This window comes from Scardinius erythrophthalmus, assembly GCF_964197995.2.
Source record: "Scardinius erythrophthalmus genome assembly, chromosome: 3".
Classification (NCBI taxonomy): domain Eukaryota; kingdom Metazoa; phylum Chordata; class Actinopteri; order Cypriniformes; family Leuciscidae; genus Scardinius; species Scardinius erythrophthalmus.
Genome location: NC_138223.1, coordinates 9,774,665 through 9,787,262, shown reverse-complemented (window position 1 = coordinate 9,787,262; position 12,598 = coordinate 9,774,665). Strand labels below are relative to the sequence as shown.

At 37.5% G+C, this 12,598-nt stretch overlaps 1 protein-coding gene across 1 annotated transcript in view; it reads left to right on the top strand.

Moving 5' to 3' along the window:
* LOC308688923 (protein sidekick-1-like) overlaps positions 1 to 12,598 on the top strand; it is a gene marked incomplete at its 3' end in the record, with an annotated part of 148,797 nt that overhangs the window by 125,434 nt on the left and 10,765 nt on the right. Inside the window, exon 7 of the mRNA XM_081362359.1 lies at positions 10,955 to 10,981. Coding sequence (XP_081218485.1) covers positions 10,955 to 10,981 — 27 coding nt within the window. The remainder of the gene's footprint in view (positions 1 to 10,954; positions 10,982 to 12,598) is intronic.

Below are 12,598 nucleotides of genomic sequence, written 5' to 3'. Positions count from 1 at the left end.
ATTTGCATCACTTTGTTTGTTTGTTTTTATTTATTTTTTCCTCCCATTACGATGTGGTTTTACACCAGAAAGCTTTTATTTGAATGTGTCTAACTTGACATGTCCCTGAGTCAAGCTGCCTATGAGTCACTCCTGCAGCTAGACAGTAAACTGGATTAATTCATGTTTGTCAGTGTGCTTCATAGCAGCAGCATCCTGAGCCTCTCTAATCCACGTTCAACAATATACATGAGGGCACCGTTCAAAAGTTTGGGCTCAGTTTTTTACTGTTTTTTAAATATAAGTTTCTTATACTCACCATGTCTGCATTTATTTGATTGAAAAAAAGTAATAAAAACTCGGTGAGTGTTTTAGCGCAATTTTCTCACCTCATGGGATCACAACACTACGAGATAGTAAATCTTTTTGTGTGTTCCCGAGATTAGACCTTCCTTAACATAATGCCGAAAACCCGAAGTCTCTAGGTGGTCTGGTTGAGGAGTAGATAGAAGTGCAAGCTTGGTGCGCACAGACACACAGAACAGAAATCATGAGTTAACAAGCGCAATTTGTCCGGTGGAAAATTGCCCTAAAAAGAAAAGAAAAACTTTTAAAAAGACTGTTTTCTATTGAATAATTTTTAAAATGTAATTTGTTCCTGTTAACTTCTCAGCATCATTGCTCCAGTCTTCAGTGTCACATGATCCTCCAGAAATCATTCCATGAGGGCTGAATGAATGAAGTCAGTGAATAAGTTAATGATCGATTGAAGTAGAAAGAGTGAATAAGTGAGTGAAGAGTAAGTGATTGATTGAGAAAATGTGCCCGTAAATTAACCCTTTCACACATAAGTTTCAAATATTCTAGCTGACCCCCCAGAGTAATTATTGACTACAGGGGGACTTTAAGAATTTTTCACGTTTTTATATAAGTTCAACTCATTTTTAAAACTCAGTTTAAAAAAAACCCTCAGTTTTACTTAAATATTTAAGGCAGATTATTATTATTATAAACCTTTATAATGATCATGTTAGGTGATCTATAACATGTTAGTTTGCACCGCAATTCAGAGAATCGGATCTGTCGGATTTAGAACACGTCGATTTTATAGATATCTAATACATACACAATGTGTATCTGGTATGAATAAAACACGTTGTCAATTTATATAGTCTGTATGATGCACTGAATGTTCTAATCACACCGGCGTGATCGTACGTGCCAAAGGGTTAATGAATGAATGCACAAAGGAATAAACATTGAGTGAATTATTTAATGAATCCTCAAATGAGCACAACTCTTAAAGCCCCTGCTGTTGTTTATAACTTTAAAAACTCTCAACTGTTGTTTACTCACTTGGCATGACTCTGAGTCACAGACCTCATGACCCAATTACCCGAGTTTAACCACACAACTTTAAACAGCTCGGAGATGTTGAGGTATCTTCAGATCTCAGATCACACTCTAACCTTCACGGATATACTTAGAGCTGTAATGAGTTTGACTGGAGGACTGTTTGAACACGTCGAGTTTTTGAAGGTAGATCAGTGGTATGACTCAGAGATATTGAGAGCCCTCAGAGAGTCACCTCTTTAATTCGGTCCGCTGTGGCTGGATGACTTTGACACTTTTAATTAATTAATGCCGTTACACGTCACTTAACATGCACGTTAAGAGGTCAGATATACAAGCGCTGCTCATACTGTATAACTTTCAGACGTGCAAACTGGTTCACTCAATACTAATAAAGGTCCTTTGTTCAATTTATGTTCAATATCAGCTGATATACATTCATTTATTTTTTTATTTAGTGACCTGTGGTAAAATCACAATTTATTAGTGAGGAAAATCTGAACTCTTGGTAACTAGATGCAGGCTTAAACCATATTTTGGGACAAATATGAAGACCATTAAACATGACCAGACATGCTGTGACTAAAATAACTGGCCAATAGGTACTCCTAAAAAGACGACTAAACTGATCACACACTCAGACGCAGGGGACTTGAGATCATGTCCATGCCAATTCAGAACCATGGAGTGTATAGTAGTTGGGATTTTGGACCTAATTGCTGTTGATTATGGAGTGTATTGTATTTACCTTCAAAAAGACTTGCGCTGTTTCCAAGTAATTATTCTGTGCTCACAGAAAGCAAACATGTTGCACAAAATGACTAAATCGCAGCCTATCGGAACATGTAAGATGTTTAATATGTGGAGCAGGATTTTGGATAATTGAGATTGTACTTTGGACGGGGCTTTTATGAACAAGGTCTTACAAACAGTATGAATAAGGCAGATTGTGCAAAATGGTTTGATATTTCAAAAACCATAAAAAGACATACTTTTTATACATTTGACCAACAGGATTTCACTGTGGGAGGGGCTACTAAGCTCAACAAGATGACAAAGAAAGCAAAATCAGGACAAAATGTCTCGTTTTGTGGTGTAGTTGACATTTGCAGCTTATTTATGAAACACAAGGATAACAAATATCAGTGAATCATTTGTGAATCTGATTTTTAAGTATAGTTTAAGTGTTAAGTTTAAGTGATTAAAAATCTAATGGTTTCACAAGCTATTTGAATGAGATTCATCGTACATCGTACCAAAATTAAACTAGAGAAACATCATTTTATTATTCTAGACTCAAATTGATATACCGAAAAGGACCGAAACTTCTAGGTGAAGATGTTTCAAGTTTTTCCTGATCGAGCAATTTGCCATTCACTGACAGTGTTCAAAGGTGATCTGTGAAGTTCTTTTGGGTCATACTTCTTAATTAACCGGCGTTCCTCCTGCATTCTTGGCATGATCAAAAGATCTCTGCCGGCAGAACAGGAAGATACGTTCGATTAAAATGAGCCCTGAAAGTATATTAATAGCTAAGTCTGTTAGTACTCTCAAGGGAAATGTTGAAATCCAGCTCTTATGAATTCATCCAGACACCAGGAAGACTGCAAAAATAAGTATCTGGCTTTTAGACTTATTTTCCTCACCCTTGCCTGCTACGGACTGGAAGAATAAACTGGATTGACTCTAAGTGTGTGAATTACCTGACAAAGGCAAGAGGCAGCTCTGCTATTTTGTCTGGTGAGGGTAAGTGGGAAAAATTGCAGGGAATTACACCTATGGAGTGGACATCCCTCTCTTTCTCACTTGTCCTCTTTTTACCTCGCTTTCTTGTTCATTAAGGTGATTGACACTGGAGCTGGAGAGGGTCAATAGGTGCTGGTGTGCAAAGGAGAAAGGATAGAGATCCCTTTGTAATTTCTGTTTTGTCCTGTTTCCACTCACTTTATCTCTGTCTTACATGCTTCATTCACAGCACAATCTCAGCGTCGTTCTCTTTCAATACCTCAGTCAATCGAACAGAAACTGTACTTCTACCAGAAAGACTCGGGAGATAAAATGTTGTAACAAAAGCATATATTTATTAACAGCCCAGCAAGCAAAACTTTATAGAGTTCTTTGGCATAGCCAAAATTTTGTCCATAGCGCGCAATCCGAGGGTAGAGGAATCTGCATTTCCTGCCTGAAGACGAAGGCAGGGGTGCAGCCAACCCCCCGGGAGGTATGAGAAGGGACCATCCTGGTGGTGGTGGGGAGGATGGAGGGGAAGGGACCATCCTGGTGGTGGTGGTGGTGAGGATGTAGGTAATTGTTTGCGTCAGCATCTGCGAACTCAGACATGTGTAAGTACCGATCTTTTAAAGTACAAGTATTAGAACATGATTGGATAGATGAGAAGGTAATAAGTGACGTCAGGGCTCCAGACTGCGACCAAATGGTCGCATTTTGCGACCAAAATTTGAGAGTGTGCGACTAAATTTTACATCCAGTCGCACATGTGCGACCAGTAAATTTCATCTCGTTCATAGTGGGCGACAACCGACGTCGCGTCCGCGCGCAAGTGAGTGAGTGAGTGAGCGAGCGAGCGAGAGAGAGAGAGTGAGAGAGTGTGTGCGTGCGTGTGTACATGTGCGAGTGAATATGTGTGTGAGACGGCTCGAGATGACTGGTCGTAAAGCAATGTGTAGTCTGACAATGTTTCTTGTCCAGGACATGACAAGATTTTTAGGAGTCGAGACTCGAAATCGTGTAATCTGATACATTGACTATAGTAACAGACAAAAAAATTGCGTATTCTGAACCAGACATAACTATAACTATGGTATACTGTGGTTATGAAAGTAGCCTACACATCTTTTTACAGCACTTCAAAACTATATCCTATTAAAATATATATTTTTTTTTTATGTGTCGACCAAAACATTTTTGTTCATCCTTTAAAGATTGTCTCTATTTATAAAACTGAAAGTTTCAAGAAGTAGGAAAACTCACACTTTTTTTAAAAAAAGAAGACTAAATTACCATTGTAAACAGCTGCTGAGGGTGCTTATTGGCTATTTTCACTCCCTAATATCTATTTTGTCACTCATTTTGCTTTTGAAATAATATTAAGACATTATGAAGGATAATAATTAAATTTAACTTTATCTATACACCTCAAATTTAGCTCAATGCTTTGTCATCCCACAGTGCTACCAAATACTTTCTGTAGAACTTAGAGCCGCGGCCCTCAGATGTTAGTCTGGAGCCCTGTGATCTTAAAATAAAACTGCACCATAATTTCTGTACGCTTAATCTATTTATTATCAAAGCATTTGTCTGTAATAGTTATTTAGGGGGAAAATGTGAAGGTGTGCCCCTAAATTTTCTGCTTGCGCTCCTAAAATTTTAAGTCAGGGGCTACAGCGCTCCTAATAAAAAAAGTTAGTCTGGAGCCCTGGACGTAACAATTGAGTCTTCTTGGCAGAACTCGCACTAAACAGGGATGCAAACAGCGCGATTTTCGGCGCCTCGCGCTTTTAACAACAGTATTGCTACATCATCCGCTACACCATCCGTTAAAATGAAGTCCAAAGTAGTCAATTGTCGAGTTCACGCGCTTGATCATAGGTAACTAAACATATGCGCGTGAACTCGACAATCGACTACTTTGGACTTCAACCGAAAACAGGATGTAAACACAGGTATGAGCGCTGGCCGAATTAACTTCATTTTTATTCATATCTTTCACATCTACTGCAGTCAGATTCGCCCGTGTTAACTCTAAAGGAATCACTCACATGACCTGTGCACTTGTAATGACACATCAAGGATGTTAAGAGGGTAAAAGCAGGTTTAAAACTTGCCCCATTGAAGTCAACAGGGTGCAAATTTTAAAAAGAGGATAACACGGTGTAGGCAACACCCCCCACATTAACATTTTTGCATAAAATGACTTTATTTGTGTATTTGTATTTTATGTTTGTTGCCGTTTTTAAACGACTCGCTACCGTGTGCCTGTTAGATCACGCACATCACAAGGACTATGAATCGGCATCAAACGCACAATAACATCATTATCTACATGGCACAGCTGATTGGTTGCTGTGTCATAAGCAGCCAATGAGCTGCGGCTCAACATTCAAATACTAGTAGTGTTGCTGTTTGCAGTTTGCAGCGCAAAGGTTTACGAAGGGTTAAGTCTTACTTGCTCACAGCGGCATGTCTGTGAATATATGACTTTGTCTGTAACCTGTATGACTTTGTGTTATCTGTTGAACACAAAAGAAGATTGTTTGAAGAATTTTTGGGTCCAAACTACTTTGAACTTTCATTGTATGTACCAAAAACACTAAGGCATTCAGATAGGGTCTGGAACGACATTAGGGTGAGAAAATGATGGAATTTTTCAAACATTTTGGGCAAACTATCCCTTTAAGTGCAATCCAAATCAAGAACTGCAAGTACAATCAGACATTGATGTTTTAACCCTTCCATTATGAATGAAAAGTTAATCATGTTTACCCTTGCTGCTCCAAATTCATTTAGATATTCATGAAGTCATATCTGAGTTCTTTGACAGAGGTAGGAATGCACATTGAGAGAGGAAGAGGGGTTCATCTGTTTATTTCATGGCATTTTATCTTCTCCTGTTCAATTACAGATCCAGATATTAAGAGTGACAGATGATCAGAATAACATGCGCCTCCAGTCCAAATATTATAGTCATATGCATGTGTGTGGCTTCTGCTCATGCATGAACATGGGATTGTGTTTGAATTATCCACTCTCTCTCTCTCTCTCTCTCTCTCTCTCTCTCTCTCTCTCTCTCTCTCTCTCTCTCTCTCTCTCTCTCTCTCTCTCTCTCTCTCTCTCTCTCATGTATCTGATGCTGCTGGTGTTCCTCTGTCAGTTCCTGATGATGTAAATCTTTCATGACTTGTCTCTCATTCTCACTTCCTCCCTCATGCTTATCCTGTTCTTTTCCTTTCATCCGCTGTTTCTCGTGTCCTTTCTTCTCTCTCCTCTGCTCTTCATTTGCCCCGGCACATCGTCATCCTCCCTGAAACTTCATCACTCACTTTGTACTTCACCCTTGTTCGTGTTTGTAAAGTTTTCAGGAGAATATGGGTGGGAGAAGGAGCGAGAGAAAGATCACAAATGAGATTTCTTTAATATCTCAGCTGTTTCTCCTGTGCATTAATGAGAGCAAACTTTAGCTTAAAGCCGAGTTGAATTTTCCACGCTATTTTGTTGCCTAAGACAAAATGTGCAAGTTGTGTAAGATTTATTTCGTCTTAAGGCAAAATCTGTTGTCTTGGATCACATAACTGGCTGATAAATTGTCTTTGCGATGAATCTTATCTGGCAACGTTATAGAATTTGGTTCACATTCCTCCTACGACACCCGTCTAATGAATAACCGATTGGAGTGCAGAAATTGATTGTGTGTGTGTGTGTGTGTGTGTGTGTGTGTGTGTGTGTGTGTGTGTGTGTGTGCAATCACAAACACAATGTGCACATTTTTGTATGCATTTTATATGATCTCATACATTTGACAAAAATGTGCAGTATAAACCAGCAGACTGCTGGGAATAATTTCTTCCAATGCAGAGAACCCATTTACAGTGTTAACGAATTAATCTGTTATGATCATTTGCGTTTTTTAATCTTGTATTGTGACTAAACAGCTGCATTCTTTCTTTTTCAGAACAATTTATGTAAACAGTATACGTGGTTTGTTGTCATAAAAGAATACTTTGCCCCCCAAAAATGAAAATTCTCTCAACATACCTTTGGGTCGTTTCAAACCCATATGACTTCCTCAGACCAGCAAACAAGTTAGTCATCTAATTTTTTTCTTCAAGAGGGGTCATCTTTTTTTTTTTCAAAAAGTCAGTTACATAAAAAGGTTGATTGGTCTAATTTAAATCCGAATTGTTTCATTTTAAATGTAAAGTTGTAGCAATTTTGTTTGTTTTTGTCATTTTTATTATTTATTATAATTATTTATTATTTCTTTTTAATTTTTAAAAAAGTCTATGTAGTTTTTATACATTTTTGTTTCAGTTTACAAATAAAAACGCTGTATTCTGCTGCCAGGCCAGTAGTTGGCGATGTCACTTTGTAAAGAAACATTACGCACCTGTATCGTGAATAAGTAACGGCTGAAGGGCGTTGTTACACTGTAAAACCTGATGAGTTAGTTCAACTCAAACCGTTTGAGGAAACCGATTGCCTTCAATCATTTAAGTTTATAAACTCAAACAATTTAAGCATAAAAAAAATATTTGATTTGTGTCCAATTAACTCAATAACTTATTGTTAAGATAACTTGGGTAAATAAAGTTCATAGTACTAATTCCATTCAGTTAATTTAACTTAAATCTATGAAGTACACAGTAAACCCGATTAAGTTGGCAGAACTCAAAACATTTAAGACAATCAATTGCCTCAAATTTTTTTACGTTCTGAAATTCAAAGTAAGTAAGCAGAACTAGCAGATTTTTATTTTGTACTTAAACATTTCAAGTTAAGAACAATTAAAATGTATGAGTACATTAGTTCATACAATTAACTTAAAACTTTCATGTAATCTCAATGTGAACACTTTTATTAGTATAAACTTAGTTAGCTTTAAAAAGCTAATCTGCTAACATACTAATTTGCTAACATATTAGCAATAGTATGTTATACAGAAGCATTTGCTGTATGAGCGCATCTATATAAAGGGATTATTTGCTCTCAAATCAAGCTGCATGCACCACTTGTCACCATGATGGTAACTATCCTAAAGCCAACATTAACAGAAATTCTTCTAAATTAGCATAACAAAACATTGATCACTACTAAATCTCACACTTAACATTAATCTTACACAAAAAACAAACAAACATTATATTACATTTAATTTTAGCATTTACTCTCCCTTTCGAGTGCCATCGGCAAATAGACATCCCAGCCGTTTCAGTTAAACTTAAGTTCGTCTAAATTAAAATAAATAATTTCATAAAACTCAAAACAATTAAACAGTTCAGTTTACTTAAAATATATCAGTTCTGTGAACTTGAAAGAAAAAGAAAGTGCTAAATACTCATAAAAGTTAATTTGACTGAACTAATTCGTTTAATTTAAGTTTGTCCTACTCAAACCAATTAATTATTTTGAGCGTTAGGGTTTACAGGGTTTACCTGCAACCTCTTCAGCCGTTACTTATTTACGATACAGCACTTGCCTCGAGTACCTTATTGCTTTTATAAAACGGTTACCACACAATACAACTATTAAAGCCGAAAAATATGTATCTATGCAACTTTTATGAAGTAAAATCACTAAAAGCCTTCCTTCCGCTGGAAAAAATAGTCCCTGACCGTAAACAACAACAAAAGTTACATACAGTACATTATTTCGCCAATAGATGGCGGCAAAGACCGTCTTTGTGAGTGAGTCAGTCAGTAGAGAAGAGTTTTAAATTGAAAGGAATCAAACTTGTGAACACAGAGAAGGAAGACACAACTGACAGATGACTATGGGCACGGAAAAACCCCTTAACTGTTTAAAGGACAAGATATCGCAGCGGACATTCAAACAGATTTTTTTTTTTATAATGAATATGACTGACCTGAAGGAAAATGTGATATCTACTGTAAATGCAGGTACACTCGCTTACTCGATCTCTCACAATACTATACTATAGCTTCAATGAACAATATCGATGAGATCAAACATGTGTTTAAGTTACTAAGAGTGGTTGCTTGGGGTGTTGTGTAGTGATAAATACTGTAGAACAGCTGGGTGAAGCGGTGAATAAAGCACAGCTATTGACCAATCAGAATCAAGGATTGGAACTAACCGTTATATAAACATTAACGTGTAATACGGTAATACGCATGACGCCAGCGGTTTCACAAATTCGCGTTTTGTTGTTAACATAGAGACGATAACAGTATTCAGTAACAGCATTTCAGGCTGGCAAAACGCAGTTGTCGTGTAAATGAACAGCCAAAACGCATGAAAAGTTTTCAGCTATTAGGAGAAAACAGTGGAAATGGCCCTTAGTTAACTATAATAAACCTGCCTCAGACGTACTAAAAGAATCATGAAGGATTCAGAATCGTTAAGTGCAATCAGAATCGGAACCAGAATCATTCAGATGTCTTCCTAATTACTGTGGTGACCTTGAGCAAGACTCTTGTTTCACTCTCAGGGACGAGATTGGAAAACACATTTTGTCAAAGCATGTTTGCTAACCAGGCCAGAGCTCACTGTTAAGATATTTCTTTACAAAACTAGATTAAAGATTCATGTAATGAGGTCGTGTGAAAAACAATGTAGCACAGTTTGTTTAGTTTGGAATGTTATTATTTTATAATGTGTACTGTGTCACTTGCTATTTCTAGCATTTTTGGCAGTGCCAGACATTTTGGGTCACATTCTCACAGTGTGACTTCTCCTACGACACCCGTCTAATATATAACCAATTAAAGCACAGCATTTGCTGAGTTTGTGGTGTGAGACAGAGAGCGGGAAAGACATTACCTTAACTCTTTTCCCACCTGCGTTTTTTTAATGGTTGCCAGCCAGTGCCAGCATTTTTGATAAGGTTCACAAAACTTTCATGGCCCCCAGAATATTTTGAATGTTCTGTATCTGAACATATGTTCTCATGCTCTTATAGAAAGAACTATGGGAGCATGTTTCTGCCACAGAATAAAACATTTTAAAAGATAATTGCGATTTTTTTTTATCTCACAATTCTGAGTTTACATCTCGCATTTCTGACTTTATAACACACAGTTGTGACTTTATCTCGCAATTCTGACTTTATACAGTCCTATATCTCTTTGTGAGTTTGACATATTATTCGGTAACGTTAGGCAGTTTTGATTTATATGCTGTTAAATGTTTGATGATGGCGTTAGTTATTTAGTAAAATAAGTTAGTACAATGAAAACAGTTATTTTAAATTGTATTATTAATTCACATTCTTAGTTTTTACTTGATTTTTGATCAATTAAATGCAGCCTTGGTGAGCATTTTAAAAAGAGACTCATTTTAAAAACATTTAAAAATCTTACCGACCCCACAACTTGAACAAACGTCAGGGATCTCAATATGAACTCATAATATATTGTCATATTTATCATCAAATTTCAAATGATCCGAGCTAATCCACCCACACTCATTTTATTGATAAATAAAATTGTAGGACAAATATTTTTGGTATCTGAAACCTTCGAATCAATTCAATATTTACATTTGTTGAATCTTGAAACTCTTGAAATATCAAAATGAAATACTGGTCAAAATGCATTTCTTTGTTTGTCTGTCTGTGTGTGTGTGTGTGTGTGTGTGTGTGTGTGTGTGTGTGTTGTTTACTCTTTGTACATTCTGCAGCTCATTTTGTTGGTTAAAGTGAAAGCAGGAAGCTTATAAGTTTGGCTCTTCCATTAGGGGCAGGTCATGGGTCAGCGAATTCCCTTAATTACATGTCGTAGGTGTGACGGAGGGGCCAAAAACAGTAGAGCTGATGTTGTTTTGGGCTTAAAGTTTGAGGATATATGAGATATTTTAGTGAGAGGAATGTTTTTTTTTCTGATTTCTTTATTCTCTCTTTCTTTGCTCTCTGTGACCTGATGAGCAGTAAACAAGAAGAATCGTGGTTCCCTTGGTAAGACACTCTAATGAACTCTTAAAGCTTGTAATCTTCACCAGTCTTCTCTTTCATTCTCGTTCACATCTCCTCTTCTCCTGTCTCCTTGCTCTGATGACATCAGATGATCATTTGCTTTGAGATTTTGAATTATGAAGTGAACATTTGTCCTCTTGGCATTTCCCTTTCTGATTGCCTAGAAGACGAGACACGGGATATGTTCGGAATCATTTTGAGCAGAACAATGATGAGAAGTAATAAAACGTGTTACCAGTATACACTCACCTAAAGGATTATTAGAAACACCTGTTAAATTTTTCATTAATGCAATTATCTAATCAACCAATCACATGGCAGTTGCTTCAATGCATTTAGGGGTGTGGTCCTGGTCAAGACAATCTCCTGAACTCCAAACTGAATGTCAGAATGGGAAAGAAAGGTGATTTAAGCAATTTTGAGCGTGGCATGGTTGTTGGTGCCAGACGGGCCGGTCTGAGTATTTCACAATCTGCTCAGTTACTGGGATTTTCACACACAACCATTTCTAGGGTTTACAAAGAAAAGAGAAAAACATCCAGTATGCGGCAGTCCTGTGGGCGAAAATGCCTTGTTGATGCTAGAGGTCAGAGGAGAATGGGCCGACTGATTCAAGCTGATAGAAGAGCAACTTTGACTGAAATAACCACTCATTACATCCGAGGTATGCAGCAAAGCATTTGTGAAGCCACAACACGCACAACCTTGAGGCGGATGGGCTACAACAGCAGAAGACCCCACCGGGTACCACTCATCTCCACTACAAATAGGAAAAAGAGGCTACAATTTGCACGAGCTCACCAAAATTGGACAGTTGAAGACTGGAAAAATTATGAGTATGGTATTAAATGAAGCCTGGTCTGATGAGTCTCGATTTCTGTTGAGAGATTCAGATGGTAGAGTCAGAATTTGGCGTAAACAGAATGAGAACATGGATCCATCATGCCTTGTTACCACTGTGCAGGCTGGTGGTGGTGGTGTAATGGTGTGGGGGATGTTTTCTTGGCACACTTTAGGCCCCTTAGTGCCAATTGGGCATCGTTTAAATGCCACGGCCTACCTGTGCATTGTTTCTGACCATGTCCATCCCTTTATAACCACCATGTACCCATCCTCTGATGGCTACTTCCAGCAGGATAATGCACCGTGTCACAAAGCTTGAATCATTTCAAATTGGTTTCTTGAACATGACAATGAGTTCACTGTACTAAAATGTCCCCCACAGTCACCAGATCTCAACCCAATAGAGCATCTTTGGGATGTGGTGGAACGGGAGCTGGATGTGCATCCCACAAATCTCCATCAACTGCAAGATGCTATCCTATCAATATGGGCCAACATTTCTAAAGAATGCTTTCAGCACCTTGTTGAATCAATGCCACGTAGAATTAAGGCAGTTCTGAAGGCGACAGGAGGTCAAACACAGTATTAGTATGGTGTTCCTAATAATCCTTTAGGTGAGTGTATATGCAGTATGCATGTATTTAATTCCAAACTTAACCATACTCTAGTTTAGTTTTTATGTCTAGTGAATCTCTCGTTTTTCTTACCCTGTTATTTTGCATTCTGTTTATTACATGCACAAGTACAAAATAACAT